Source organism: Nelumbo nucifera, chromosome 3 (genome assembly GCF_055504915.1).
Source record: "Nelumbo nucifera cultivar China Antique chromosome 3, China Antique-T2T, whole genome shotgun sequence".
NCBI classification, from domain to species: Eukaryota; Viridiplantae; Streptophyta; class Magnoliopsida; order Proteales; family Nelumbonaceae; genus Nelumbo; species Nelumbo nucifera.
In genome coordinates, this window is record NC_142651.1 from 86,017,276 (window position 1) to 86,044,968 (window position 27,693).

A 27,693-nucleotide genomic window follows, 5' to 3' on the forward strand; every position below is an offset into this window, starting at 1 on the left:
ATAATAGTAACAGAATCGATGATGTAATCATCGGGAGGTGTTCCCAATACAACGCTGGAATGTGTTGTGGGGGCGTAGATCTGAACTGCTAACATTCAGATTCGAAGTTTCTTGGGTGTTGGGTGGGAGAGAGTCGTCAGTCGAGAGACCCACTTTCATTTACAGTTAATACCGTTATAACGTCCGTTATAAGCAGTTAAAACGACCGTTAATCAAACCATAGACAAAAATACAGACCCAAAGCACCACGTGGCCAAATCCCGAATGCGTCGCTCTTCTGTAATGGCCCACCGGTTTTGGAGTCTCCTGTCTCCGTAGTTTATGTTTTGTTGAAGTTCCTTCTCTGCTTCGTTCCTTTCCTTTCACTTGTTTCGTCATCTAAACAAACAAACCCTACCAACGATGACTTTCGGCTTCCTTCTTTGTATAAATTGGTTTTATAGCTGAAATCTCCTACACTTCTTCCTCTATCATGTTTCTTCTCCATTCTCGCGTTTTCTTCTTTTTCTCTCCGTTTCCATTTCCTCCACCTCCATCACCTAACCATCCTCCATTACAAACCCACCATGCGTTCTCCTGCAGCTCTTCGTTTCTCTCGTCTAGGGTTTCTACAAACCTCAAAACGATCCTTCACTTCTCGAACGGGAACCCAAGCAATCTTCGCTTCATTGTGTTGTCACCATAGATTTGCTTATAATTTCAATGCAAGAACTTCTATCTATCCTTTATGCATATTCTGGAATCAATGTTCTACCCTCTAGTGTTCCTGCATTTCATGATTTTTTTTTTGTTATTACCATGGTTTATTTAAATTGTTTTGCTTATCTGTAGTTGTGCGCATCGAAGGCCCAGCGACATGGATTTAAATTGCGGCATGATTTGTTTCCAATTGAGGCCATGGATGAGGTATTTTTTTTTCCTGAAAAGCAGAAGGGGAAAAAAAAACCCACCTCCAACTATACATTTGATAGAATGGAAAATAGTTCCTTTTGTTGGCTTCTTCTATTATTGTTTTTTTTTTTCGTGGCAATTTTTCTGTGGTTTTACTGCTTAAGTGTGAAGGGTTTATTGATTGCTTCAACTGATATGTTGGTGCTTCTGAACGTATGTTGATTGGTTATTGTTCTTATTTGTCCCCTTGTTATAGGATTCAGTGGGTATTTCTTCATTTAATGATTGGGATTATGGGGAGAGTGATGGGACTTCTGGGAGGAGTAGCTACATACTATCTTCTAGTGACGGTGAAGATAGTGATGCAGATATTATAATAAATACTACTACCAAGGATGCTGACTTGCCTGGTAGTATCAAGGAGCATATGGACTCGTCTGATGGGCCTCTAACTGTGACTGCTGACAGACTGGGAGTGCTTCGAAAAGGAAGGAAATTGAGGCAAGAAACCATTTTTTTCCCAATTAGATTATGCATCCAACTTCTGAATTTGAAATGAAATGATTTAGATGCTTGATTTGTATGATTGCTTTTGCTATGTAAGATTACTTTGTTCCTGACATGTATTAGTTTAAGAAACTGATTTCAATTTTCCACTAATAATGTTATTTTTTTTACTTATCAAAATATGTTAATTTTTAATGCTTGGGTTGTTTAAGACTTATCTTTTCCTCACAAATCATGTTTAAAGTTCTACTAATGAATCTTGGAAAACTGGTGCATGGGGCAAAGGTGTTAAAATTCTGAAGTAATGTAGCTTTTGTCTAGCATCTTTAATTATGGGTATGTTATTATGTTTTTCGATTGTGTTTTCTAGATATTTTTCCACTTTAAGTTTTATTGAAGAATTCTGACTTAGACAAGCTTAAGGACAATTTGAATAAGCTAGATTTGGTCCAAATGTACCTATTGAAATTTTAAAGTATATTTAGGAATGCAGAACTGAACTCAACAAAGCCTTGTGAATGTTTGGGCCACATATATGAATCCTATTTCATCATGTCACTCTTCAGCCATATCTTTCTATGCAAGTTTCCAAACCGTTTGAATTGATTTCCTTTGATCTTGTTGCCTATTGAGGCAACCCCAATCTTCCCACCATCGTAAGTGTGCTTTTTCTAATTCCATGCCCTGTAGTCTTGCCACTCAGCCATCCCATCATTTTTTTGGTAATAAATAATAAAGAAAAATTTATTGATAAAGGAAGAGTGCATCAATCAGGGTAATGGGGAATCACCGCAACTTGGATTCTAAACAACTCAAAAAGAGTATACAACAAAGAGGAAAGAGAAGTACAAAATTAACTGCTCGAGATCCACCTCAAGAAACGACCAAAAACCAACAATAAGGACCTCCTTTGAAATCCCTTCAAAATCTGGAACTATAAGCACCCAAACTTATCTTCTTTTCTCACAAAAAAGAGTGAGTTCATATCTTCTTCAAAGTATGAAGTCAGGGATCCCTTTGATTCTTTCATTCCACCCTTTCCAACAAATGAAAAGGACACACACAACTCCAAACCAACTTTGCCTTAAGAATTCCTTTCAATGTAGGCCCATAGTTTTCAAGGCACCAAGGCGAGGCGCCTTGTCGCCTAGTTGCCTAGGCGATGGATTTTTTTTAAGTAAAGATGGCTATCACTTGAAACCTCAAAAAGCTAAAACCAAGAAAACTTGCTTTCAAAGCAACACAACCCTCAGGTGGCAAAAACTGAGAAATGCCCACCCAACAAGAAATCTCCTCAAACAGGAGACTCAAGACTAACCCTAGACATATCAAGGCCTTTCAGCACTCATCGAGTAGTGTAGTTCTAGCCCCCGGAATGCTCTTCTTCTTTATTCTTTCCCTCCTAAAACCAATAAGCCCAACTTTTCACCCATTTGGAGACCAGTTTCCACCATCTTTCCCACATCCACCTTTTGCTTAATTTTTTGAACTCTATCCAATTTCATTCCTTCCTCTTCCTCTTCCTCTTCACCTTCATCAACTTCTACTTCTGAAACATCATCTTCTCCTGACAAGACCCCTTCTTTTGCCAAAATCTCTTTGGTGAACTCTTATGATTTATCTCCTTTGTTACCACCTACTGGAAAACAATTCGATATATTCTCAGCAATAATGTCACTGATCAAACAAATTTTCTGGACAATGCTTTTTCTCTAAAGCAAAGGTTTTTTCTCCCTTTTTAAGGACAATGCCTTTTCTCTAAAGCAAAGGTTTTCAAAGGACATAGATTCCTATTATGCAGATTGACAATTTTCTGGACTACTATACCAGAAAAAAACCAAGGGTATGATTTGTTAGCTGAACTTTTTGCTACAGCTTCTCAGCTTCCATCCTTCATAGGGTCTGGGATACTTTTTCTCACTTTGCTTTGATATTTGGAGGAACTGGGAAGCTAGCAAAAAGTTCAGCTAACAAACAAAGGGCTATCTCAGTTTGGGCACCTCCTGAAGAAGACTTCATCAAGCTCAATTTTGATGGTACAGCTTAGGGAACCCAGGCTGTCTGGAATTGGAGGAGTATTCAGAAATAAAGATGGCCAAATTATTGCTTTATATTCGGGCCAACAGGGATTGGGGAGTCCATAAGTGCGGAGTTTCAAGCAGTGGTACAAAGGTTATTGATTGCCAGAGAATTGCAGATTGAAAGATTACTCATTGAGGGGGACTCTAAACTGGTAGTTGGGTAGTTGAAGGAGCCAGATACAGTAATATGGAGTTATGGACTTATAGGGATTAGGGAGGCCATTAAGAGATTCAAGTGGCTGACTATAAACATGATTGCAAGGATCCAATGGGAAAGGAGATCTGCAAATGTGATGGCAGATTATTTAGCTAAGCAAGGGGTTATTAGGGATCTTTTGTATTGGGCTCAGGTGTAACCTTTTCTTTTTTGCTTTGGAGGCTGCAATTCACACCTCCAGTTGGGAACTTTTGATTGTAATTTATTTGCTTTGCTTTATCTAATGAAAACTTAATTACTTATAAAAAAGGGATTGAAGTCTCTCACAAAGAACAACCTCAAAACATATTATAGATACAAGAGAACATATTCCTTGTCCAACACACACACACACACCCCAAAAAAAAATCCCAAGAGAAGGTGGCATTACTTTCAAAGCAGGAAACTTGCCCAGAGAGACCTATGTACATGCCCTAGAATTCAAGGCACAATCCCAACATTTTGATTGTATGCACGATTTAGCTTTTGTTGTAATTTCTTTGTTTGTGGAAACTTAACCTAATTCATTACATGCCTATACTGGCAGGATTCAACCTGGAGTTTTCATGAACATGGCGTTGATAGCTTTCTTGGTGGTTCTTCTTTTACTTGTAGATTGGTGTTCATGGCGGATAGTCAGACTACCATTAGAATCCTTTTTCCTGACACGCCCATTTATTATATCAGCAGTTTTAACATCAGTTGCAGGATATTTATGTATCCCAGTACTTTATAGCTTGAAGGTACATCAAATCTTAAGGAAAGAAGGACCTGTTGCACATTCTTCAAAAAAGCGAACCCCTACAATGGGTGGGCTGTTTTTTGTTCCAATTGGTATAATTGTGGCAAGAGCCATAGCTGGTTTCTCGTCTGTTGAAGTTGCTGGAGCTGCAACAGCAACTCTAGCTTTTGCGGCAATTGGACTGCTTGATGACATTTTAAGTTTCATCAAGAATCATAATTATGGTTTACCTGCATGGGTAAAAGTTTTCTTAGAGGTAAAAATGTTTCTTATTTGTACATTTTCATATATTTGTATGCTTGTATTTGGTTTTCCAAGAGAAGATCCATTCTAACTTTGTGATGTTTCTAAACTGGTAACTAGCAGGTAGCTGTTGGGGTATGGTTCTCATTATGGTTGGGCTCAGCAAACATATCATCACCCTACAGCATGTATACCTTCTTGAAACTAATCTGATCGACGTTTATTTGATGGTAACGCACATGGCTATAGAAATATTGCTGATATAATTAATTCATGTTGTTTATTGCTATTCATTTTATTTATTGCTATTTTTTTTCAAAAAAAAATGTCAAAGGATAATAGCTTCTTACCAATGCAATGTTGTCAGACTGGGACAGGTTTGTAGAAATGTATACTTGGTCAAACTTACCTCATTTACATATGCTAATATGTGTTATACCCTCTATTATTTTGTTAACCTTATTTTGATGCAAAATAGCTTTAAAGATTAAAACCACTTTCATTTTTTTTTTTCACGTTTTAGTTAGTTGAATGATTGAATCAAATGGTTGAACCGTTCAACCTATGTCCTAGTCACCACAATGGTTCTCTGTCCAGTCTTAGTCTAACAACATGTTACCAAAGATTAATAAACACTATTTATATTACCAATAAAGAAAAATAAAAATGCTACCATGTGATTTATATTCAAATTCGGGAAAAGTGGAGCAGGTGTCTAGTGGGCCAGGTGGGTAGGCCCAGGATCACAAGTCCACCTTGGGGTTTAAGGTGAATGGTTTGGAAGTGAGCCAGGTTGTTCTTAACAAGAAGAAGGATACTGACACTTCAGGCCCAATCTGTTGAACATCCCAACAAGTTTGATGGATTGTAGGTTATTGGAGAAGAATACTTAGAAGGGGAGCTTTCTCCTCTAATACCTTTGTACCCCCTTGGAATCTCAGTGACAACTCTGGTGATGCCTCACGATAACAAGCAAAAATCTATGCCCTCCTACCTTGTTGTTGGACTTTTCTGAAGACGATAGCGAAATCTCCAGTGATTCACATTTGGGGACCTACACGTCAGAAATGTAAGTTGCAGGCTCTAAGGCCAATCTGAGGTTAGTGGATTTATTCGTTGAAGTACCTTCCTCCAGGAAAAGTAAGTTGTCTATAGATGCTGGTTCTTCTCATTTGGTGGAAGAGAAGTCAGTGCCAACCTTGCCCCCAAGCCCTTCTCTAGTTCTCCAATTGTAGATCCAAGGTAACCCTTCTTCCTCTCCCCTGGACGCAGTTTTTTTGTTTACTCTTGTTTCCCTTGCATCTACCCTTTGTGCCTGTTTCTTCCCTTTGTGCAGAGACAGGTTTGCAATCCCACCATTTCTCTACTTCCTTAGAGGTTTTGAAGAATCGGATCTTAGATGTGGAAGGGGCAAAGCAGTCTAGATAGAGAGGAGGGGGAGTGACACAGACAACATGGCGGGGTAGCTGGGGATATCAATGCTGATAAAAAATGGTTGGGGATATCAACGGTTGTCAACAAGGGTCAAATTTGGGGCATAGGGTAGTTCCTCTCTAAAAGTGGAGAAGTTCTTAATCCAAGGTCTGTAAGGGAATTAAAGAAGCTTTGATGTGATTTACAAGGGAAGGACACTACAGTAGAGGAGGGAAGTAAGAGAAGATTAGCTGGGAGGGTCTCAAGTGGTACTCAATGAAGATAGTGTCTTTGGAACGTGAGAGGGTTGTCAATTGTCAAAACCTATCCCTTGACATGCAAATATTCAAAAAACCAAAAAGGAGGAGATTAATAGAAGCTGATTAGGGTTGTTTGGGGTATCAGAAACAAGAGGTGGGTGGCTATTCCATCAAATGTTGGGTGGTCTTCTTATTATTTGGGATGAAAGTGAGTTAATGGGGGTTGAAAATTGACAGGGACAATTCTCTTCTTTGATTCTTTTCACCAATAAAGTCTATGGATTCACGTGGATCTTTACAGGGGTTTATGGTTCAAATTGTCCTCGGCAAAGGGAGAGCTTGTTGGAGGAATTAGAAGCAGTTGGTTCTTATGGGCAGCTTCCTTGGTGTGTGGGTGGTGGACTCCAATGTCACCTGATTCCCTCATGAGAAGTTTAACGGGGGCAGAATCACTTGTAGCATGAGATAAGTCACCCGATTCCCTCAGGAGAAGTCTGTCTAATGGGGCAGAATCACATTTAGCATGAGAAAAATTTTCAAACTTCATTCAGACTTGTGCTCTCATTGATATGTCGCTTTACAATGCAAAGTTTACCTGGTCCAATATGCAGCTGGAAGCTATCTCTAGTAGTTTGGATAGGTTTTTCAGTAGTCTGGGAAGAGCACTTCCCAAAGGTTTCTCAAGGGACACCCCCCCTTTGTACCTCAAATCATTGGCTGGTAGTGGTGGACACAGAAAGATTGCAGAGAGGAAAACACCATCCAGATTTGAAAGGCATTGTATCCTCTATCCCGAGTTCAAGACTAAATGGTGGAGCAAACAAAAATTCAAGCTGTTTGTAGAAGAAAAAACCAAAATCCTTGAAGGTATTACCAGGTTGGATTCAAAAGAGCTGAATGAGCAGTTGGATAGGAGGATCTAGAGAGAGATTTTAGGGGCAGAATGGGAGATGTGCATCCCATATTTATCATTAAAAAATAGTGGGGTCCCAAAACACCTATAAACAAGTGTATCGGGACCCAAAAGATACGATACGATAAGCCCGATACGGGGCGTATCGTATTGATTTTTTGAACCTTGAAGATGTGAGTTTGTAGCAAGGAAATTTTCTTGAGGCAAAGATCTAGGGTTCAGTGGATCAAAGAAGGGGAAAATAACACGAGTTTCTTTCATAAATATGCAAATGGGAGATGGAGACTCAATTCCATCACAAAGATTTTAGTGAATGACCAAGAGGTGGAAGACCTAGTGCTTATTAACAAAGAGATAGTAGATTGTTTTGAGAACCTATGAAAGAGAGGAGGTGGAGACCATATACGGGAATGAACTGGTAAAAAACACTCATGTAGCCAAAAAGGAGCTGGCTGGAGAGGAGATTTATAGAAGATTAAAGAAGCGGTGTCCTCCATGAGTGCCTTGGGGCCAGATGGATTTTCTATGGGATTCTACCATGGATTTTACGATATTATCAGAAATAACTTGTTAGAAGTAGAAGATTTCCACTGATCAGCCAAGATAAATAAGAGAAACAATGCAACTTTTATCAAGCTCATCCCAAAGAAAGAGAGTACTTTAGACTTTGGAGGTTAAAGATTTTAGACCTATCAACCTTCTTGGAGGCAGCCTCTATAAAATTGTGTCTATAGTGCTTGCCAATCATGTTCAAGTAGTATTTAGTGAGGTTGTTGCTAACTCTCAAAGTGCCTTCATAAAAGGAAGACAGATTGCTGATTGTGTCCTTGTAGCAAATGAAGTAGTGGAAGAGAAAAAAAAGTGGTTGAGAGCAATGTTTTAAAACGTGGAGGCGTGATGCGAGGGATTCCACTACCTAGAGGTGTGAAGCGTAGTTCAGAATGCAAGAAGCGTAAGCCCCCCAAACACAAGGAAGCGTAAGCCTCCTTAAGAGGAGGGGGTTAGAAGGAAAGGGGGAGGGGGGAGGATGAAGAGGAAGGGGGGATCTCATTTTTTCTTTATTTATAATAAAAATCTTTTATATTAAGAAGAATAAAGATGCATAACATTAGTTTTCGCCCCCAGACGAAGGGGCAGGGGCAAACCACCTTCTTTCTCTTTATCTTTTCTTCCCTTCCCTTTCCTTTTCTTTTCTTTCCCTTTCTCTTTTTTTTTTCTTCTCTTTCTTTTTCTTTACCTTCCCTTTCTTTTCTTTTCCTTTCCTTTTTTTCCTTTTTTCTTTTTTTTTGTCTTTTTTTTTTATAAGATGTGCATGAGGTGTATGCCTCTAGCACACCTCATGAAAAAGCATATGAGGCGTACGCCTCTAGCATATGCCTCAGGGTGTTTTGGTAGTGCCTCGCTTGGAGGTGCACCTCCAGGTGCATGCCTCTCATGCCTTTTAAAACATTGGTACTTGGGGGGTGTGGTTTTCAAGCTTGATCTAGAGAAGGCTTATGATAGGGTGGATTTAGGGTGCTTCTGGAATATTTTGAAGCTAAAGGGTTTTGGTGATGAATGGATCAAATGGATGCAAGATGCATTCACTTTGCTTGGTTCTCATTCCTCATTTGCTCTCTAAGGAGTTTTTCAAAGCTTCAAGAGGAACCAAACAAGGCTGCCCTTTCTCTCTTTTGCTGTCATGATGGTTGCTGACATCCTAGATGCTTTTGTAGAGAAAGCAATCAACAATTTCGTCCAAGGCTTCAAAGTGGGAAAAAAGGAACTTCATGTGTTCCATCTGCAGTTTGTAGATGACAATCATTTTCCTTGAGGTTAAAAAGGAGAATCTTGAAAATTTGAGAGGAATATTGCAATGCTATGAGGCAGTTACGAGGCTTAAATGCAACATGGCTAAGAGCAGTATTATGAGTATCAATTTTTCTCTTGTGGCCTTGGAGGAGGAATTAATAGATACTCTAGATTGTAAAATTGAAATTGACCAATAAAGTTCTTGGGATTGCCCTTGGGAGGTGTTGAAGTTTGACCTGCCCTAGAATTTTGTCTTGTTCGTTGACTGTAAAGTAAACAGCAAGAAGTAGGAGAGGAAAGAAGAAGAGAGAAAAGAGAGGAAAGAGAGAAAGGCTGGTTCAAATTAGAGAAAAAAAAAGATTTTCCCTAGATTCGGCCAGACCTGTTATTATATTATTAACTTATTGGAAAAGACTTAAGTGCCCTTCTTTAAGTAAGAGGCACTCGAACTAACATAACAGTACACAACAACATTCTCAACAAGTACAAAGGACCGAAATACCCCTTCACTAACACCACTAACACTCCCCCTCAAGCTGGTGAATATATATCATATAATCCCAGCTTGTTACATATGTAGTCCACTCTCCCCTGACTCAAACCTTTTGTAAACAAGTCTGCCCACTGGTTTCCTGTACTAATATATGCAGTTTCTATCACCCCATTCAGCACCTTCTCTCTCACAAAATGATAGTCAACTTCAATGTGCTTGGTTCTTTCATGAAACACCGGATTGGAAGAGATATGAACCGTTGCCTGATTGTCACAATAGAGCTTCATTGGAGTACTGATGTCATATCCTGTCTCCTGTAGAAGGTTCCTCAGCCACACTAATTCACAAGCAGTATGTGCCATGGCCCTATATTCTGCTTCTGCACTGCTTCTTGCCACAACTATTTGCTTCTTACTTTTCCACGTTACTAGGTTACCCCCCAGAAAGGTGCAATAGCCTATGGTAGATCGTCTATCAGACATAGAACCTGCCCAATCAGCATCGGTGTATCCTTCTACTACCAGTTTTCCACCACTCCTGTACAGCAAACCACAACCAGGAGCTCCTTTCAGATACCTCACAATCCTTAGCACTGCATTCCAATGTGGGACCAAAGGTTTCTGCATGAACTGACTCACCACACTAACCGCAAATGAAATATCTGGTCGAGTAATGGTTAGATAGTTTAGTTTGCCTACAAGTTGTCGGTATCTGCCAGGGTCTTCAAATACTTCACCTATATCACTGCTCAGCCTCGTATTTGTTTCCATAGGTGTCTCAGCCGGTTTAGTACCCAACAACCCTGTTTCTTCCAGTAAATCAAGCACATATTTCCTCTGACACAAATTAATGCCATGCTTAGATCTTGCTACCTCTATGCCCAAAAAGTATTTCAACTTGCCAAGGTCCTTTGTCTGAAAGTGTTCCTGTAGGAATGCCTTCAATCTGTCAATGCCCATTTTATCATTCCCAGTCACAACGATATCATCCACATACACCACCAATATTATTTTGCCTGCCGACGAGTCAAAACTGAAGACAGAGTGATCAACTTGGCACTGTTTCATACCAAACTTCTTGACCACCTCACTGAACCTACCAAACCATGCTCGAGGGGACTGTTTAAGTCCATAAATAGCCTTCTTAAGTCTGCATACCTTACCATCCTCCCCCTGAGCAACAAACCCTGGTGATTGCTCCATGTAGACCTCCTCGAGCAAATCACCATGCAAAAAGGCATTTTTGATATCTAGCTGATGGAGAGGCCAATCATACATAGCTACAAGGGAGATGACGACACGAACTGACCCTATCTTAGCAACCGGGGAGAATGTCTCTGTGTAGTCAATGCCATAGGTTTGGGAGTACCCTTTGGCAACCAGCCGCGCCTTCAGGCGCTCAACATGACCATCTGGCAAGTACTTAACACTATACACCCACTTACAACCGACAGCCTGCTTCCCAAGAGGAAGAGCGGTGAGATCCCAAGTGTGATTATGATGCAGAGCAGAGAGCTCTTCTTCCATAGCACGACACCACTCTGGAGAGGTAAGGGCTTCCTGGACATCCTTAGGAACAACCACAGAGGATAACAAAGAGATGAACTGGTGATGGGAGGCGAAGAGGTGGGTAAGTGAAACAAAATTGGAAATAGGGTGAAGGGTGCAAGTACGTTTACCTTTCTGGAAGGCAATAGGAAGATCTAGGTCGGAGGCTGGTGTCAGAGCTGGAGCTGGATCTGTCGATGGTGATGAAGCTGGAGGAGTTGCAGCCGGTACACGCGGGCGATGTGTATACACATGACGGATGGGTGGACGGTCAACCGACGGTGGCACCGGAGGCAAGGACGTAAGCATGACTGGAACCAGAGGAGGTGGATCAACCACAGGAAGAGGAAGAGGAGGTGGTGATGTGGAGGAAGCAGCAGCACCGGACCCCACGAAGAACAGAGTAGACTCGAAGAATGTAACATCAGCACATACCAAGGAACGACGAGAACTGGGATGATAACACTTGTACCCTTTCTGAGTTCGGGAATAGCCAAGGAAGATACACTTCAGGGAACGTGCATCTAACTTGTCAGTCTCGGGGTCCATATTATGAACAAAGCAGACACACCCAAATACCCGAGGAGAAAGCGGAAACGGAGACATGTTGGGGAATAAGACACTAAAAGGAGAACGACCATCAAGGATAGATGTGGGCATCCGATTAATTAAGAAACAAGAGGTGAGCATTGCATCGCTCCAAAAGATTTTGGGAACATTCATGTGGTGCATGAGGGAGCGTGTCATTTCTACAAGATGGCGGTTCTTTCTCTCAGCAATCCCATTTTGTTGCGGAGTGTAGGTACATGAAGTTTGATGTATAATGCCATGTTGGTCCAAGTATTCTTGAAAAGATGAAGACAAGTATTCACGACCATTATCAGAACGGAAAATTTTGATGTGAACGCCAAATTGATTGCGGATCTCAGCATAAAATTTCTGGAAGATGGCAAATAATTCACTTCTTTCTTTCATTAAATAGAGCCACGTTATTCTTGAATAGTCATCAACAAAAATAACAAAATATCGGTATCCATTATATGACATCACTTTATAAGGACCCCAAACATCTGAATGAATTAAAGAAAAAAGACTCGACACACGGTTATCGACCCTAGAACGAAAGGGAACACGATGGTGTTTCCCAAATTGACATGACTCACAATCTAAAACAGAAAGTTGACTCAATGAAGGGACTAAGGACTGCAACACTTTCAGCGAAGGATGACCAAATCTACAATGCCACTGGAGAGGAGAAATGGATGACTGAAGGGGCCGTTGACGTTCGTCCACCACCATCAAGATAATACAGTCCACCGACTTCATGCCCTCCACCAATCTTCATCCCCGTCTTGAGATCCTGAAAAACACACATAGAAGGGTAAAATGTGATGGAGCACTCAAGGGACTTGGTCAGCTTACTAACAGACATAAGATTAAATGGAAGCTTAGGTACATATAAAACAGAGGATAGGGATACAGGGTCTAGGTCAACATTACCAACATCACAGATAGATGATGTGGAGCCATTAGCAAGGGTAACAGATTGTGATGTTGAGCAATGAGTGAGATGAAAACACACCTGGAGTTCCTGTCATGTGATCGGAGGCTCTAGAGTCAATAATCTAGGGGTTGGGTGTGGATGCCAAACAAGCGATACCTGAGTGTGCAAAGGAAGCTGTATTCTGTTGCGACTTGGATTGAACAAACCTCTCATACTCATCCCGAGGAACACTCACCATCTCCTTGCCTGGACCATCTGAGGAAGTAGAAGGCATCGGGTCAGCTGACCGGTTCTCCTGTCTAGAGCTGAAACTAGTGTCACTAGTCATGGCATGGTTGGCCCATGTCGAGGGAGGATCATGTAAGTCATAATAGTAGTTAATGGTATGTCCATCCAAACCACAATGAGTACACTTCCGTGGACCCGAGCCACGTCCTCTACCACGAGCTCCCCCTGAATCTCTGCCTCCAGTACGACCACCACCACGAATATGTGTAGATCCACCACTACCACTCCTGCCAAGCTGGGCTCCTCGAGCCCCACTTCTGCCACCTCGACCTCTCGACACTGCAAATGCTGATTTATCGGAGACATTAGAATCCATAGATCCAATGGAAGCCCTCCGAAGACGAGCAAACACCTCCTCTAAAGATGGAAGAGCAGATTCCCCTAGTATCTGGGCTCGTACTGGTTCATACTCAGACTTCAGCCCCACTAGAAACCGTGTCACATCAAGCTGCTCTCGCTGTTGCTGTTGAACTTTAACATCAGAAGTGAGAGGATGATAGACATTTAACTCATTACGGATATTCCTCACACTGGCATAGTACTCCTCAAGGCTTTGATTTCCCTGTTGCAGATTGAAGTATTCCTGATACAGTTGATATACCCTAGTGGTATTATCCTGACCTGAATACAGTTTCTTAGCATGATCCCACACCTCTTTGGCTGTGTCAAGAAACATGAAGTTCACACTGATTTTGGGTTCCATACTGTTCCACAACCATGTAATGATCTGTGCATCTTCCTGTTCCCAGTCTTCATACTCCTGAGAATTAGCGGGGGGTTTCTCCTCTCTTATATGCTTCGCTTTCTTCCTCGCCTTCAGAAAAACCTCTACAGACTTGGCCCAAGGGACATAATTCTTTCCATTCAGTTTAATGGAGGTCATTTGGACATTCAGGTAGTCAGTAGATATCATGACACTAGGTTTACTATCACTGTTATCTGCCATTGCCGAACTCCCTTATCACTGAATTCTGAGCACTGACTTATGAGCACTACACACTGCACACTACACACAGACACTTCACCGAAATCTGCACACTGATTTCAACAGTAATAAATACTGAGAACTGCAACACCACAAACCCTACTCACCGAAATCTGCACACTGATTTCAGCAGTATTAAATGCTGAAAACTGCAACACCACAACCCCTACTCACCGAAGTCTACACACTGATTTCAGCAATATCAAATGCTGAAAACCACACTTGTAACACCACAAACCCTAATCCACAACTACAGGAAGTTTCACCATTAAGTAGACACTATTGCCCTTCGAATCACACACAAACCAGAATAAACCCTAGCATACTGCAATCTGAAAAGCCATCATGCGAACTGTACTACACCTCTCATGTATTCCATAACAGATAATATGCATAAAAAAAAACTTTACCTCATCGCCTGAAGGCCAACCACACGAAGGGTTGAGACACCACTGCACCACACGTACCAGCCCTAACTAGGGCTTAGAAACCACAACAACCAATCACCAACGACACAATCGGAGGCATAGGAACCTCCTAGGGAAGAGGGCGATCACTCCTTTTCAGCCCTTTTCCCAGTCTCCAACTCACAGCTGAGAACCCAAGAGAAACCCTAATTCGAATGCGCAGAAGACAAAATTCTAGCAAGTCTGATTTGTTGAACCTGGCTCTGATACCATGTTGAAGTTTGACCTGCCCTAGAATTCTGTCTTGTTCGTTGACTGTAAAGTAAACAGCAAGAAGTAGGAGAGGAAAGAAGAAGAGAGAAAAGTGAGGAAAGAGAGAAAGGCTGGTTCGAATTAGAGAAAAAAAAAGATTTTCCCTAGATTCGGCCAGACCTGTTATTATATTATTAACTTATTGGAAAAGACTTAAGTGCCCTTCTTTAAGTAAGAGGCACTCGAACTAACATAACAGTACACATCAACATTCTCAACAAGTACAAAGGATCGAAATACCCCTTCACTAACACCACTAACAGGAGGAAATCCCAGATCTTCTAACTTTTGGGACTCAATTATAAAAAGCTGTAAAAGAAGACTTGATTTGTGGAAGAGAAATTCTCTCTCCAAAGGAGGTAGGATCACTCTCATGAAGGCAACTATCTCTAACTTGCCATTTTATTTCTTTTCTATGTTTTTAATCAATAGGAGGAGATTTTATTAAATTCAAGCTCAAGTATTACGATAGGGTGGGAGCTTTCTCCACCCCAAAGATAAATTTATAGTTTATAATTTTGCTCAAAACATTTGGTGCCTAGCTGTCCCTTATTTAGCCCAAAACATCCACCGTCCCATTTGCTGTTCTTCTCACCCATTTAAAGAGAACTTTCATCTCTCTTGTTATGCTTTCTATTTTCCAAAATGTTTGTCTATAGATCCATGGGATTTGGGAGCTACATCTTGTCCAAGAAATGACCACCTGACAGTTCTTTTCCACCTCCAAGTTGTGGAATCCAAATTGCTTAGCAAATTTTAAACCATGGAGTAATCCAACATAGCTCCACTGTCAATGCATTACCATTTGCTTAGGGTCTTGGTTATAATGCTAACACCTTTCCTTCTGTGTCTGGGAAAATCCCTCCAAGTCTAGCCACAGCCTGATTACCTATATAACTCCCATCAAAGTTGAGTTTAACAAAGTTTAGGAAGAATGAAATTCAGAGGTCTTCAAGGAAGAGGAAAGGAATTTGGATGCAATTTTGGAATGCATTTTGTTAAGGGTGATTCATTGGGTCAAATATTTGGACTTGTTCTCACCCTTTTCCTTTGATCAAACTCAATTTTGATGGGAGCAGCTTTGGTAACCCAGTCCCCTCAAGCATTGGAGGGGGGGGGGGGGGCGTTAGAGATAAAGATGGGATTACTTTGTGGGGCACAAATAGTAATAGTTAAATTTCTGAAGGCTGATTGTTGAAAGAGACTCCCAAATGATGGTAAACTGGCTAAAGAATGAAAAAAAGGCAGCCTGGACATCAAGAAGTGGTGAAGAAGATCAAATGGTTGTTAAGGGGATTGACAGTAACATTTCAGTGGGTTCAAGGGATGCTTCTGGGCTGGAAGATTCTTTAGCAAGGCAAGGGGTAAATAGGGAGCAGTTGTATTGGGCTTATTTGTAATGTCTGTATTTTAGGGGTATTTTTACCCCTTCAAGTCCTCATTGTAAATTATCGTTTATATTAATGAAATGTTTCTCTGCTAATTATCGAAAAAAAAACCTATCTAATGACCCAAAAATCATGCAAAATGGACAAGTTGACACCTAACAAACAAGCTGAAAGAAAAGTGATGTGATTGCATCTTTATCTTTTCAAAATTCTGAAAACTCTTTAATCTAAGTATAGACTATATCTTAACCCTTTAAAGATGATTACCCTATCCTTGCAACACTAATAAGCCAGAAAATAACTTAGGGGTCATTTGATAACAGCTGAAGTGACTGAACTTAAAAGCCTATTGCTTTGTCTTCTAGTGAATGTTTATAAGGAGGTTGTGGGCTTCTTAATGGTTGAATATTTTATTATTTGATTATTTTTTCCGCTTAAAAACAAAGTAATAAGTCATTCAGTTCAGCAATTTCAGCTTAGAAAAAGTCAAGTTGACCAAAATCTTGATCACCCAAAAATTATAAAATTGCCTTTGGTGCAAGATTATGAAGTAACTTGACTAATTCTTCCATGGTTTCTTTCTTTCTTCCATGCCTGCGACAGGTTTGTCCTTGACAAAGTAGTGATTAAAGAAATTTGTAGTAAAATAAAATGTTAAGCCAACATTTTGCTAATTATACAAAAACTATTTATTTTTGTTACTTAGACTACTTTTTTTTCCATCTTGCAATGCAGGAAAATGTTGGTACCTCTTCCTGCACCTCTGGGACTTCTATATCTAGGAGAACTCCTCTATCTATTGTTGACCACATTCTGCTTTGTTTCCATGGGGAATGGAATTAACTTAACAGATGGCCTTGATGGACTGGCTGGAGGTACATCTGCATTGGCTTTTATAGGCATGTCAATTGCTGTTCTTCCGATATGTTCTGGTTAGTATAAAAATGTCTCAAACTTAGAGAATATTAGTTTGGTGTGTGTGCCAAAATATCAAAATTACAAAGTTCTTTGCATTTTGTGATTTTCATGTTGATTATTTTTATGCCAATGTTAGTATTTAGTAACTTGGTATACCTGTGATAATTAAAGTATACTGAAAACAATGGCAATGAATATATGGTGACAGTAAAAGAAGATAAGTTACATCAAGTTCAACTTTGTATTTAAGTCATGTAAATTGGAAAAAGACACATGCTACTGTTGGAGGGTAGGATTCCAAGGAGAATCTTGTTTCATACCAAGAGCTATGAGACTACTTATCAGAAAAAAAGAAATATAAAAGAGTGAAAGAGAAGCTAGTGCACTAGTTGGTTCTAGTAGAGTTAGACAAGAATCTAAAAGGTGATGATTTTAGTTAGGTTTTTCTTGTAGGACATAAGTTGTACACAGTACACCTAACCCTTTTTTTCCTTTAAGGTATGCAGTTATCCTTCTTTGGTAATCCTATAGTTTCAATAACTACATTTATTGGGGAAAGGATGGGAAAGTATTACCAAGAAACTTTAGATTTCTTTGTGAACTTGTTTAAGTATTTAATTGTCAAAATTTGATACTTCCACCATATAAAAGGCAATGTAATCAGTAATACCTTGAAAATCCTCAAACCCAAGAATCTAGAGTCAGATATTGTGACTGTGGAGGTTATATAGCATGTGAAACTCCAAGGTTTCTCATGATCAGAATTATTTCCTTCAGTTCCATCAACTTGAAGAAATGGTTAGAAACTTAAAAGTTTCACTTAAAGAGAGGTGTGTTGTTTTATGTAACTTGATTGGTCTTTGTTTTTTTTTTTTTTTGATAAATGGTAACTTGGTTGGTCTTTTAATCTATATCTTTGTAGACATTAATATATTGATAATATACTGATAAAAATTAATATATTGAAAATACAATAATTCCTTTTTGATGCAACTTTGCAACTTGCAGGTCTTACGACGATGCAATTTGATTTTTTTCCAGAAAATCTGCTGGGTTTTGTGCTGGAGGGATCAGATGTGAAATTCAAGTAGAGGTTAGGGAGGGTGAAGGTAGAAGAATTAGATTTTTTGGTATTGACAATATCTTTAATCAACTCTTGGATTGGCTAGGCATTTCATTTTTGTTGAGCAGCAAGAGCCTCTTACCCTTACCCCGCAAAAATCTTGGAGGGATACACTGAAGTAGAGCTTTTGAAGGACTCCAGGGTAATTCTTGACCAACCCTTTTCTAGTAAAAGTTGCAGTAGGTCCTTGGATACAGGTAAAGAATAATTTTTTTCATTAATCAAAACAAAAAGAATAACAATTGTTAGCTTGAATGTGCGAGGATTGAGTAAAACTAGAAAAACTAGAGACTTCCTAAGGTGGTTGTGTTGAGGTTGTGATGATCAAGAAATTGAAGTTGAAAACCTTGATACAAGATTGATATTTCATCTGATCGAGAGAAGGGTAGGCACTTTGCATTCTTTAGGTGCCTTTGGGGGGTTGTCTTACAGCATGGTATGAGAGGAGATATGAATTCATGGAGTATGGAGGAGTTGATGGGAGCATTTTCAGTATTTGTTAAGCTGAAAGATAAGGTGGATGGATTTTTTGGCCTTGTTTGTAATGGGATAGGAAGAATTTTTTGATCAACTCTATAATGTTAGTGTTCTAGGATGACCTTTGGGCGATATGAGGGGAATTCAATGTAGCGAGGTTTAGAGAAGAGGTGGAGGGTACTTTTGGGATTTTGGGGAGGGGGAAGAAGATATCTTTGCTTTTTTGAATGGCAGAGTCATAGAATTTTGATAGTTACATGAACCTTCCTGAGGAAGAGATGGCAAGCAGAAGAGTTCTAAAGGTGGAATTGGAAGAATTAGTGAGAAGGAATTAAATTAATTGGAGAGAAAAATCTCCTTAACAAACTCCTAGAACTCCCAGTAGAAAGCTATGGTGGATGCCTTGTGATTCCCCAACTGAAGTTGCTCAACCCTAGGAGCCAATTATAATCTCCATTTTGATGGCCATCATTAGTGAACCATAGCCCTTTCAAAGTTGCTGGGGGTAGGGCATAAGGGCATGGTGATTCTGGTTTTTTTAGGCCTTAGCAAAGATGACTCCTTGAGAGTAGAACTCATGGCATTGCTCCAATAACACAGGTTTGATGTTGTTTGTAGATTTTCAGTGGGTGATTATGGATGGTAAATGTCTCCCAGGTGCTGTGGACATCGAGACATTTTCATTAGGGAGGTCAGGATCTTGGCTTCTAGTATAAACACAGTTCAGATGGATCCCAAGGTTGGCTATTCGATAGCTGATGCTTGAGGAAGGTATGGAGAAGTGAATTTTTTTCTCTATTGCTGTTGTTGCAGTTTTTTTTTTTTTGGGGGGGGGGGGTGTTGGGGTGGTGGTCAGTGACCTCATTGAACCCAAATAGCTTATTAGCTTGTGTGCAGTTTCTAAACCTTCTCCTTTTGTCTTAAATTTAGTGCTGTTTAACTGGATAATTTTTCTTCTCTGGCAGCATGTGATCCTTCTAGTACTGCTAACTTAGTTGTTTTACTTTTTAATGTTTATTGGACACAATTAATAAGAATATGTGATTTCAGTATTAACCTAGACAAAGAATATGTGATTTCAGTATTAACTACATGTTTTCTTTGGAATATATCTTGATTCCTGATCTTGACCACTTTTCTTTAAACAACTTGAAACAGACCTTGCTATATTTGGATCATCCATGGCTGGTGCCTGTGTTGGTTTTCTCTTGCATAATCGGTACAAGGCATCTGTATTTATGGGTGACACTGGATCCTTGGCATTGGGTGGAGCACTGGCTGCCATGACTGCTTGTACTGGAATGTTCTTTCCATTATTTATTTCATCTGGGATCTTTGTCCTGGAAGCAGTATCAGTTATAGTGCAGGTATGCCATATTAATAACCTCTGATGATAAAATCAATTGTTTGCTGATTTTCTCATTTTCTACTCATTATTGGTTAGATGAATACTTTGTAGATGTGATTGATAATTTGGTTGTGTGTGTGTGTTGCCATTCTGTTCTGTTCAGTGTCATATCCATTATTAAATTATGAACCCTTAAAATCATTCCTTACTACTTCAACCTAAGCCGTAACCCTAGCCCTAATTTTTGTTGGATGATCCAAATATAACAGGGTTCATGTAGTTGGGACAAGGCTTAGATGATGATGAAGATGACGGTTAGGGATTTCACTTTGGGTCCTAAGTTTCAGCAGTTTCTATTGGGGTGGAACCAATGATAACAAAGTTACAAACTAGGGGTTCAGTGAAGAAACAAAAATAAAGGAGTGATTTTGTGGATGGAAAGTCATAATGATATTTCCTGATAAGAGAAAATAGATTGAAGACAAAACAGAATAATGCAAAAAATGAGCATAGTGATAATGAGAACAATTCAGAAAAAGGTGAACGATAAAAGGTAAGAAAGACTAGTCCATAGAATCCTTCTATGGTCACTGTTGGAACCTCTAATGCAAGATCAGCTTCATTAATTTCTCCCTGTACCTGGTGGTTCATTGCTTGTCTATTTATGGCTTAACTCCAAAAAAGTGAAGACAAACTCAAGAAAGAGGGGCAACAGAGATTGTGTGACTTTCGGAGATGAGGGGCAACAGAATTTCAGAATAGAAGGAAGGTGGTGATCTGAGCTAGTGATTGAAGCAAAGAATTTCAGGTTCGAACAGGGGTGGTCCAAAGGTAAGATGGAACTGAAGATCAGAGAAGGCAATAGGGCGACAATCTTCTTGCCTGAGGACGCAACTCTGTGGGTGAAAGGATTTATTGATGGAGCACTTAATTCCATAAAGGAAGAAGGCTGGAAAAACTCCATGACATTACCAGGGAAGAACTTTGAAGTGGAGCTGAGAAGGAATAAGAAGGGATGGTATATTGCCGTAACAAAGTTCTTCGGTACTAAAGGAAGACAGATGGTATGTGTACCAGAAGGAAAAAAAAGCAGATGGATTGGATGGCCTTCGTGGAGAAGATGCAGTCCTTTCTTATAGCTACAGAGAGAAAGGAGATAGAGGATGAGGAGGAACTTGGTAGAGACATTGAAGAGAAAGGTCAAAAGGTTCAGGGGAAGGCAAGTAAAACCAAGGTGTATGAGATCAGTAAAACTGAGGTGCATGATATCATTGAGGAGCAGAGTCCACCGCCCTCTTGTCACGGGGGTAATCGTTGGGGCCCCGTGCGGCACTCGAAATGGGCGAGTAAGCCTACGCAACAAAGCAAACACACACAAAAAGGCAACAAGATGGCACACGAATTAGCGAAAGGCTATTTGTATTGCATTAATCAGTGGTAAGCACAAGCACACAGTACAGCGTCGAGGGGATCTCGTGCTTAACCTTTACACGCTTATGAGCTCACTCGACTACCTACCTCCCCTCAAAGAGTACGTTAAGCTTTTGGGGGAGTGACAATAAGAAACATCAAAAAGGTGAAAAAGCATACTACAGTATTACAATAATGCCATTGGCAATCCCCCATACAAAAGTACATGCATAGCCCACCCATGACACACTTAGACGCTGGAGTGGCGGCTGTAGGCACGGTGGTTGGCACTTGATGGTGCGGCGAAGAAAACACTTGTTACAGTCTCCCCCACTCAATTCAGTCTTCGTCCTCGAAGACTAGCTTCTGCTTGAGGCTTGAACTTGTTGGTGAAGGAAGGTTCTTTGACTGCTCCACGAACCGGGTTTCTTCCAAGGCCCAGATAGTAGGTTGGGTAGATTGCTAGTGGATGTTCTTGATGGTGGGAAAACCTATGGCTAGTCCCCAAGTTAAGTCCTTGCTTGGCTGCTTCAAGGTAGGATTTTGACTTGTTCCTGATGGTGGTAGGAAAGTTGGTGGCCAAGGCTAGGTCAAAATGGTATTTTGGATTGTTAGGGTGTTGGTTCTCATGCATTTTTCCCCAAGGGTGACTCACAAGGCTACTACGGGATTTATCTTGAGGGATGATGTGAATGTGGTCCCTAAATGGCTCGGGTGGCACTCGCTCTCCCCGGTGGTTGTGGTAGTAGGTGTGGGCAAAGTTTGACACGGCCTTGGGTCTTCTGTTGGGCCCACCAGTTGTGGGTGTGTGCGGCTTCTGCTGCAAAGGTGGCTTCCGCTGCTGTTGTCGTGGCGGCACTGGCACAGACGTTGGCGCTGGCACTGGCGCTGACTTCTTCCCAGAGTTGCTGCGATCACTTCTGGTTGCAATGGTGGTTGTTGTAGATCTCTCTGCCATCAATGGTGGAGGGTGGTGTTGGAGTTGCAAGGCAGAGACGTGCTTCTTCTTGGTGCTGGCGGTGGTGATCATGTTAACCATGCAAGGTGACTGCTCGTCCAAGATCATCAGGGTGTCGAGGTGAGGCGCTGGTGCTGCTTTTGCCTGTATCATGAAGTCCATTCCAAGGACAATATCAAAATCATCTATGTGGACGACAGAGAGGTCAATCTCTCCATCCCAGGTGTCGAGTTGTAGTCTTACTCGGCGAGCCATGCCTTCAGTAGGTTTGGCACCTGTGTTAACTGCTTTGAGCCAGCCAGGCTCTTTGGAGATGGCCAAATTAAGTCTCTTGGCCTCTACAATGGATATGAAGTTGTGAGTGGCCCCTGTGTCAACTAGGGCCCTGGTTGGCCTCCCGCCAATGGTTACATCAACATACCTCAGTCCTCTCTTGACTGAGGAGGGCTGTTTGGAGGTAGCCCATTTCTTCATCATGGCATTGAAAAGTTGGAGGGTGCCCACTCTTGGCGCATGGGTACTCCGTTCTCCATCACTCTGCTCATCATCACTTAGCTTGGCAATGAGGGCATTCAGTTTTGCTCGCTTTGGGCAATTCCTGGTGAAGTGCTCCTCCCCACAAATGTAGCAAATGGGAGGACAGCTGGGTCTCCCTTGATATCTGTTGTTGTAGTAGCTTTGACTTCCTTGGGGCTGCTTCCCTTTGTGGTACTCGACTGGTTTGTGGTTGAAGGGTGGCTTCTCCTTCGAGGGACTTGGTTGTCTATATCCCCCACTCAAATGTGTGGTACGCGGGCTGGCTGGTTTGCTTCCTTCGTCATCCGATAATCTCCGTTCAATAAGTTGTTCAGCCACGGCCATGGCGGAGGCAAGGTCCTAAACATTGCGTCGTTGGAGCTCGAGCTCGGCCCAAGGCTTTAGGCCATCCATGAAGTTGAACAATAAGTCCTTGTCTGACATGTTGGTGACTTCTAATGTGAGGGCTGAAAACTCTTTGACATAGTCATGGAGGGAGTCGCCATGCTTGAGAGTCTTCATCTTGCGACGAGCGAGGTATTCCACGTTCTCTGGGTAGAACTGTCTCTTCAGCTCTCTTTTAAAGTCAGCCCAGGTACGGATAACACACGTACCACGTTCTATATCAACACACCTTCTGCGCCACCACAACATAGCGACATCAGTCAAATACATAGTAGCAGTGCGTACCTGAGTCATTTCATCAGTCACATTGGCGGCGGCAAGGTACTGTTCCATTTGCCACAGGAAGTTGTTGAGCTCTCGTGCATTGCGGATACCCGAATAGGGAGTTGGCTCCCTAATCTTGATGTGGGAGGGAGTATGTGCAAAGGAAGTGCTGGCTGGATTAGCGACGACCCTCTTCAAGATTGCACATTCTGCTTTGAGCTCCTCTAATTGAGCTTGGGTGTCGGAGGAGGCACATGCGGCGGACTTCAGTGAGGCCCACTCCGTTCTCATTTCATTTAGTTGGGCCTGGACGGCCATTGATGCGGAGGTGCTTCTTCTCCACGTTGCCCACTCGTTCTTCATCTCATCGAGCTGGGCTTGAAAACTGTCAAGCCTGTCTTGGACCTGCGAGTTGGAGGAGCTTGCTTCTTGTTGGTGCGCAGTGCTGCAAATTTACTTGAGCGTGCCATTGATTATGTCTCGGACCTCGTCCACGACTCCACTCAAGCGACCTTCAATCTCGACTAGTGTGTTGTCCATGGCTTCCATGTTTTGATGCAGCTCGTCTGTCGAGTCTCGCATCTCACCTACGGTGGCTTCGCAACGCAGCATGCGCAACTCAACGGCTGCATGCTTGTTGGAAGATTTCTCACGTTTGCTGGTCTTCGGTTCCTTGTCCTTGCCGATGTCGTCGGCGGGCGCATCATCGGCCTCATGGGATGTGGAGAGTCCATGCTCGATCTCCTCCACGATGTCCCTGTTGTGCTTCATGCTGTAACTCGCGTTGCGGGTCAAATGGCTTAAAAGGAGCTCCTGCTTTGATACCAACTGTCACGGGGGTAATCATTGGGGCCCCGTGCGGCACTCGAAATGGGCGAGTAAGCCTATGCAACAAAGCAAACACACACAAAAAGGCAACAAGATGGCACACGAATTAGCAAAAGGCTATTTGTATTGCATTAATCAGTGGTAAGCACAAGCACACAATACAGTGTCGAGGGGATCTCATGCTTAACCTTTACACGCTTATGAGCTCACTCGACTACCTACCTCCCCTCAAAGAGTACGTTAAGCTTTTGGGGGAGTGACAATAAGAAACATCAAAAAGGTGAAAAAGCATACTACAGTATTACAATAATGCCATTGGCAATCCCCCATACAGAAGTACATGCATAGCCCACCCATGACACACACTTGGACGCTGGAGTGGCAGCTGTAGGCACGGTGGTTGGCACTTGATGGTGCGGCGAAGAGAACACTTGTTACACTCTGGTATTGTGGTTGTATGCTCCTCTGAACACCGCAGATCATTGGTTGAGGCTGGTGTCGATAAGTGGAAGAAACGGATGGTTCTAATGGCAGACAAGGGAGTGAAGGACTAGATGAAAGTTCTGGATGCAATAAGACTGAAGGTAGGACCTGATATTGAAGCGATCCTGCTTCCTCTTGCAGAAAGAGAAGCTGTTCTTGACGTTGGTGAGGTGGAGCTGAGCTTCAATACGGTAATAGTAGATGGTGGTCTGATACAGGTCCAAAATTGGACTCCAATCTGCAACAAGGTAGAGGTCAAAGATGGGTGCTCTCTGTTGAAGTTGCTAGGGCTTCCCTTTAATCTGTGATGTGAACATGTTCTTGAACACATCATTCGAAGCCTGGGGGGTGTTCTACTGGAAGCAAATCAAAGAAACTTGGGTGCAATCGAGCTTTGAGTTGCAGGAATCAAACACGAGAACCTGCCTCGATTGTTTGAAATATGTTCCGAGGGAGCTTGGTATCGGGTGTGGGTGGCTTCTGAAGTCGAAGTGTCATGGTGGGGAAGATTACCTGAGGTTGAAGACGATACCAAACTAGTAGGATGGAGGACACATGGACGGAGGGGAATGGGGGAGAAGGATATGCAGAAGAAGATTAAAATAGAAAAGAGCCAGTCAACCAGGGTGAACCAATTGACAGGTCAGCCAATTAAGGAAGTTAATTAAAAATTTTTTGAATTAGGTAGAAATAGAGAAGGCGTGTCTTATGTTTACATGGCGAAAAAACCCTGTGTTCCTATTTGTCCAACCTAAGCTGCTTTGTCCGAACCGGCTGGGTGTACAGGCAGCTTAACCACAGAGCTGAGTAATAGAAATAAAGATCCACATGACAACCTAAGTGGTCACATGGATCGGGGCAAGACTAAGGGGAACAGGGAGACAATAGACGGAGCTTCCCGTCTATCATCGTCTAAATTGAGGGGTGACGAAGGTAAGGAGGTGCAAGGGCGGGGCGGAAACCAGTTCGGGAGAACTCTCTACAGTGGGTTTCTCGCCAAAACCCAGCCGATTCTAACGAAGATCATCACACCTCAAAGCGCCCGAACCCTAGGTATACGAGGGAGAGATTAGAAGAAAGCGAGGAAGCAGATGAAGGTTGGGTGGTCTGTAGTGAGGAGGAAGAAGACACTGATGACAGCTTAGATGAAGCCACCAGTATACTGATACCAGTGACAATTGAACTCATGTCTTCTTTGTTTCTTTTCTTATTTGAAACACACGGATTGTATCCTCATTTATCAAAAAACAAACATATATCCTCACGAATAGACCTATTCATGGGCCGGGTGACCCGACGGGCCGGCCCGGCCCGACTCTCGGACGGGCTTGAACAGGCTTTTTGGCCCGCGGGCTTAACCTCGGGCCAAAAAGCCCGGCCCGCATAAAATTCGAGCTGGGCTCGGGCTTTGCCAAAATAGCCCGACCCGGCCTGACCTATAGTTAAACCTAAGTAAACCCGGCCCAACCTATAGTTAAACCTAAGTAAAAACCCTATGTGATATCTATTTGAATAAATTTTTTGATTTGAGGTCATTGATTCACTTGAAGGCCCATTGTTCATTTAAATAAGGGAAAAAAACATTTAAATTAAAATAGAAAATGTCGGAAAATTTTGAATTTCTTTTATTAGGTCGTGCTTCGGGCTTTTTATCAGGGCCGGGCTCGGGCCCAAGTTGTAGGCCCGTTGGTCGGGCCGGGCTCGGGCTCGGGCCTAACAGTTTTCTATTAATAAAGAGTCAAAGCCCGGCACGGCCCATGAACAGGTCTACTCACGAAGTCTAAATCCTTTTAATCATAGTGATCTTTCTGAATGGTAACGGTTGTTTTGGTGCCTATCTTAGGGGAAACAAAACCGGAATATTTAAAATGTTATTTTTTTAACCACACAAGTATATCCCTCACAATGTCCAAGTCCTTGCTATATTGTGCACCACGTATATCTATTACAATAAATGATGTAACCCAACTGTTTGAAGTAGTGGAAATCACCACTTTGTTAAATCACACCATCTAATTGTTCATTTTAATCCACAAAATCTGTTAAGAGACGCTATATTAACATCAAAGTGGAAGTTAGCCATTCAGATTTTATTAATTAAAAGTAAAAAAAAAAACTTGGTGGTGGATCGTGTATAGATACCTTGGCAGAAGTTAGAAGTTTGAGTTCTCATTAAACTAGGCCAAGCATGCATCAACCACAATATGACTTCTATTTTTATTGACATTTCCTGAGATGTGAACTTATTTTCTTAGCTGGAGGCTACCATGCAGCGCCTTACATGTATTAGAATTGGCTATTCTTATGGATCAGGTGTTCTATTTCAAGACCACTAAGTATTTGCATGGATCTGGCCGCCGCTTGTTTCGCATGGCGCCTTTGCATCATCACTTTGAGTTGTGCGGGTATAAAGAACCAGAAATTGTTGCTTGTGCATATGTTGTCTCGTGCATCTTGGCTGTATTTGCTGGCTATATTGGCCTTATTTCATCATAAAAGGATATGAAACTTCATCCTTCTGTGGTGGTGGGCGTACCTGCACAAATTTTGTATTCAGTTTTTCTAATATTTTCTTTATTTTTTCCTTCTTAATTTTTGATGAGTGACATTGTTAAAGGAGAGATGGCCGACTCTACACATTAATTTTGGCTAAAGAATCTCCGATTACATTCATCCCATCAACTCTCTCTCTTTGTGGACATGGATTTTGGCGCCACCGCTTTGAACTGTTTGTTTTTTTCTTTGATATGTGCCAAATGAATGGCTGCGATTTGCTGTGAGGAGCACTCTTAGAGGAGCAAATCCGAGATCGGGTTCAGTCAATATGGGCTCTTCAGCCCTCAGATGGGAATTGGAGGGGCTCCCCACATAGGTATCTCCCCTGTGCATTGGGAACACCTCCCCATGATAAGTATGGGTGATGTTCCTATAGGCACATACAATTTTGTACCACATGTCCACATTACAATTAGGCTGGATCTACAAATTTAAGATGGAAGCCC

The 27,693-nt window shown here is 41.7% G+C and overlaps 1 protein-coding gene across 4 annotated transcripts; it reads left to right on the top strand.

Annotated features, from left to right (window-relative positions):
- Nucleotides 1–356: 356 nt before the first annotated feature.
- On the top strand, nucleotides 357–27,373 carry TRANS11 (translocase 11). Of its 4 annotated transcripts, none has more exons than XM_088901703.1 (8): nucleotides 357–704; nucleotides 832–906; nucleotides 1,148–1,392; nucleotides 4,223–4,673; nucleotides 4,781–4,848; nucleotides 16,697–16,893; nucleotides 19,638–19,846; nucleotides 27,005–27,373. In XM_088901703.1, the coding sequence occupies exons 1-8, from the start codon at nucleotides 567–569 to the stop codon at nucleotides 27,185–27,187; spliced, it is 1,566 nt and encodes a 521-aa protein (XP_088757829.1). In that variant the 5' UTR covers nucleotides 357–566; the 3' UTR covers nucleotides 27,188–27,373. The 4 variants fall into 4 exon arrangements, with proteins under 4 accessions (XP_088757829.1, XP_088757830.1, XP_010257768.1 ...); XM_088901704.1 differs by having other exon boundaries at nucleotides 16,697–16,836; XM_010259466.3 differs by having other exon boundaries at nucleotides 4,784–4,848.
- Nucleotides 27,374–27,693: the final 320 nt, after the last annotated feature.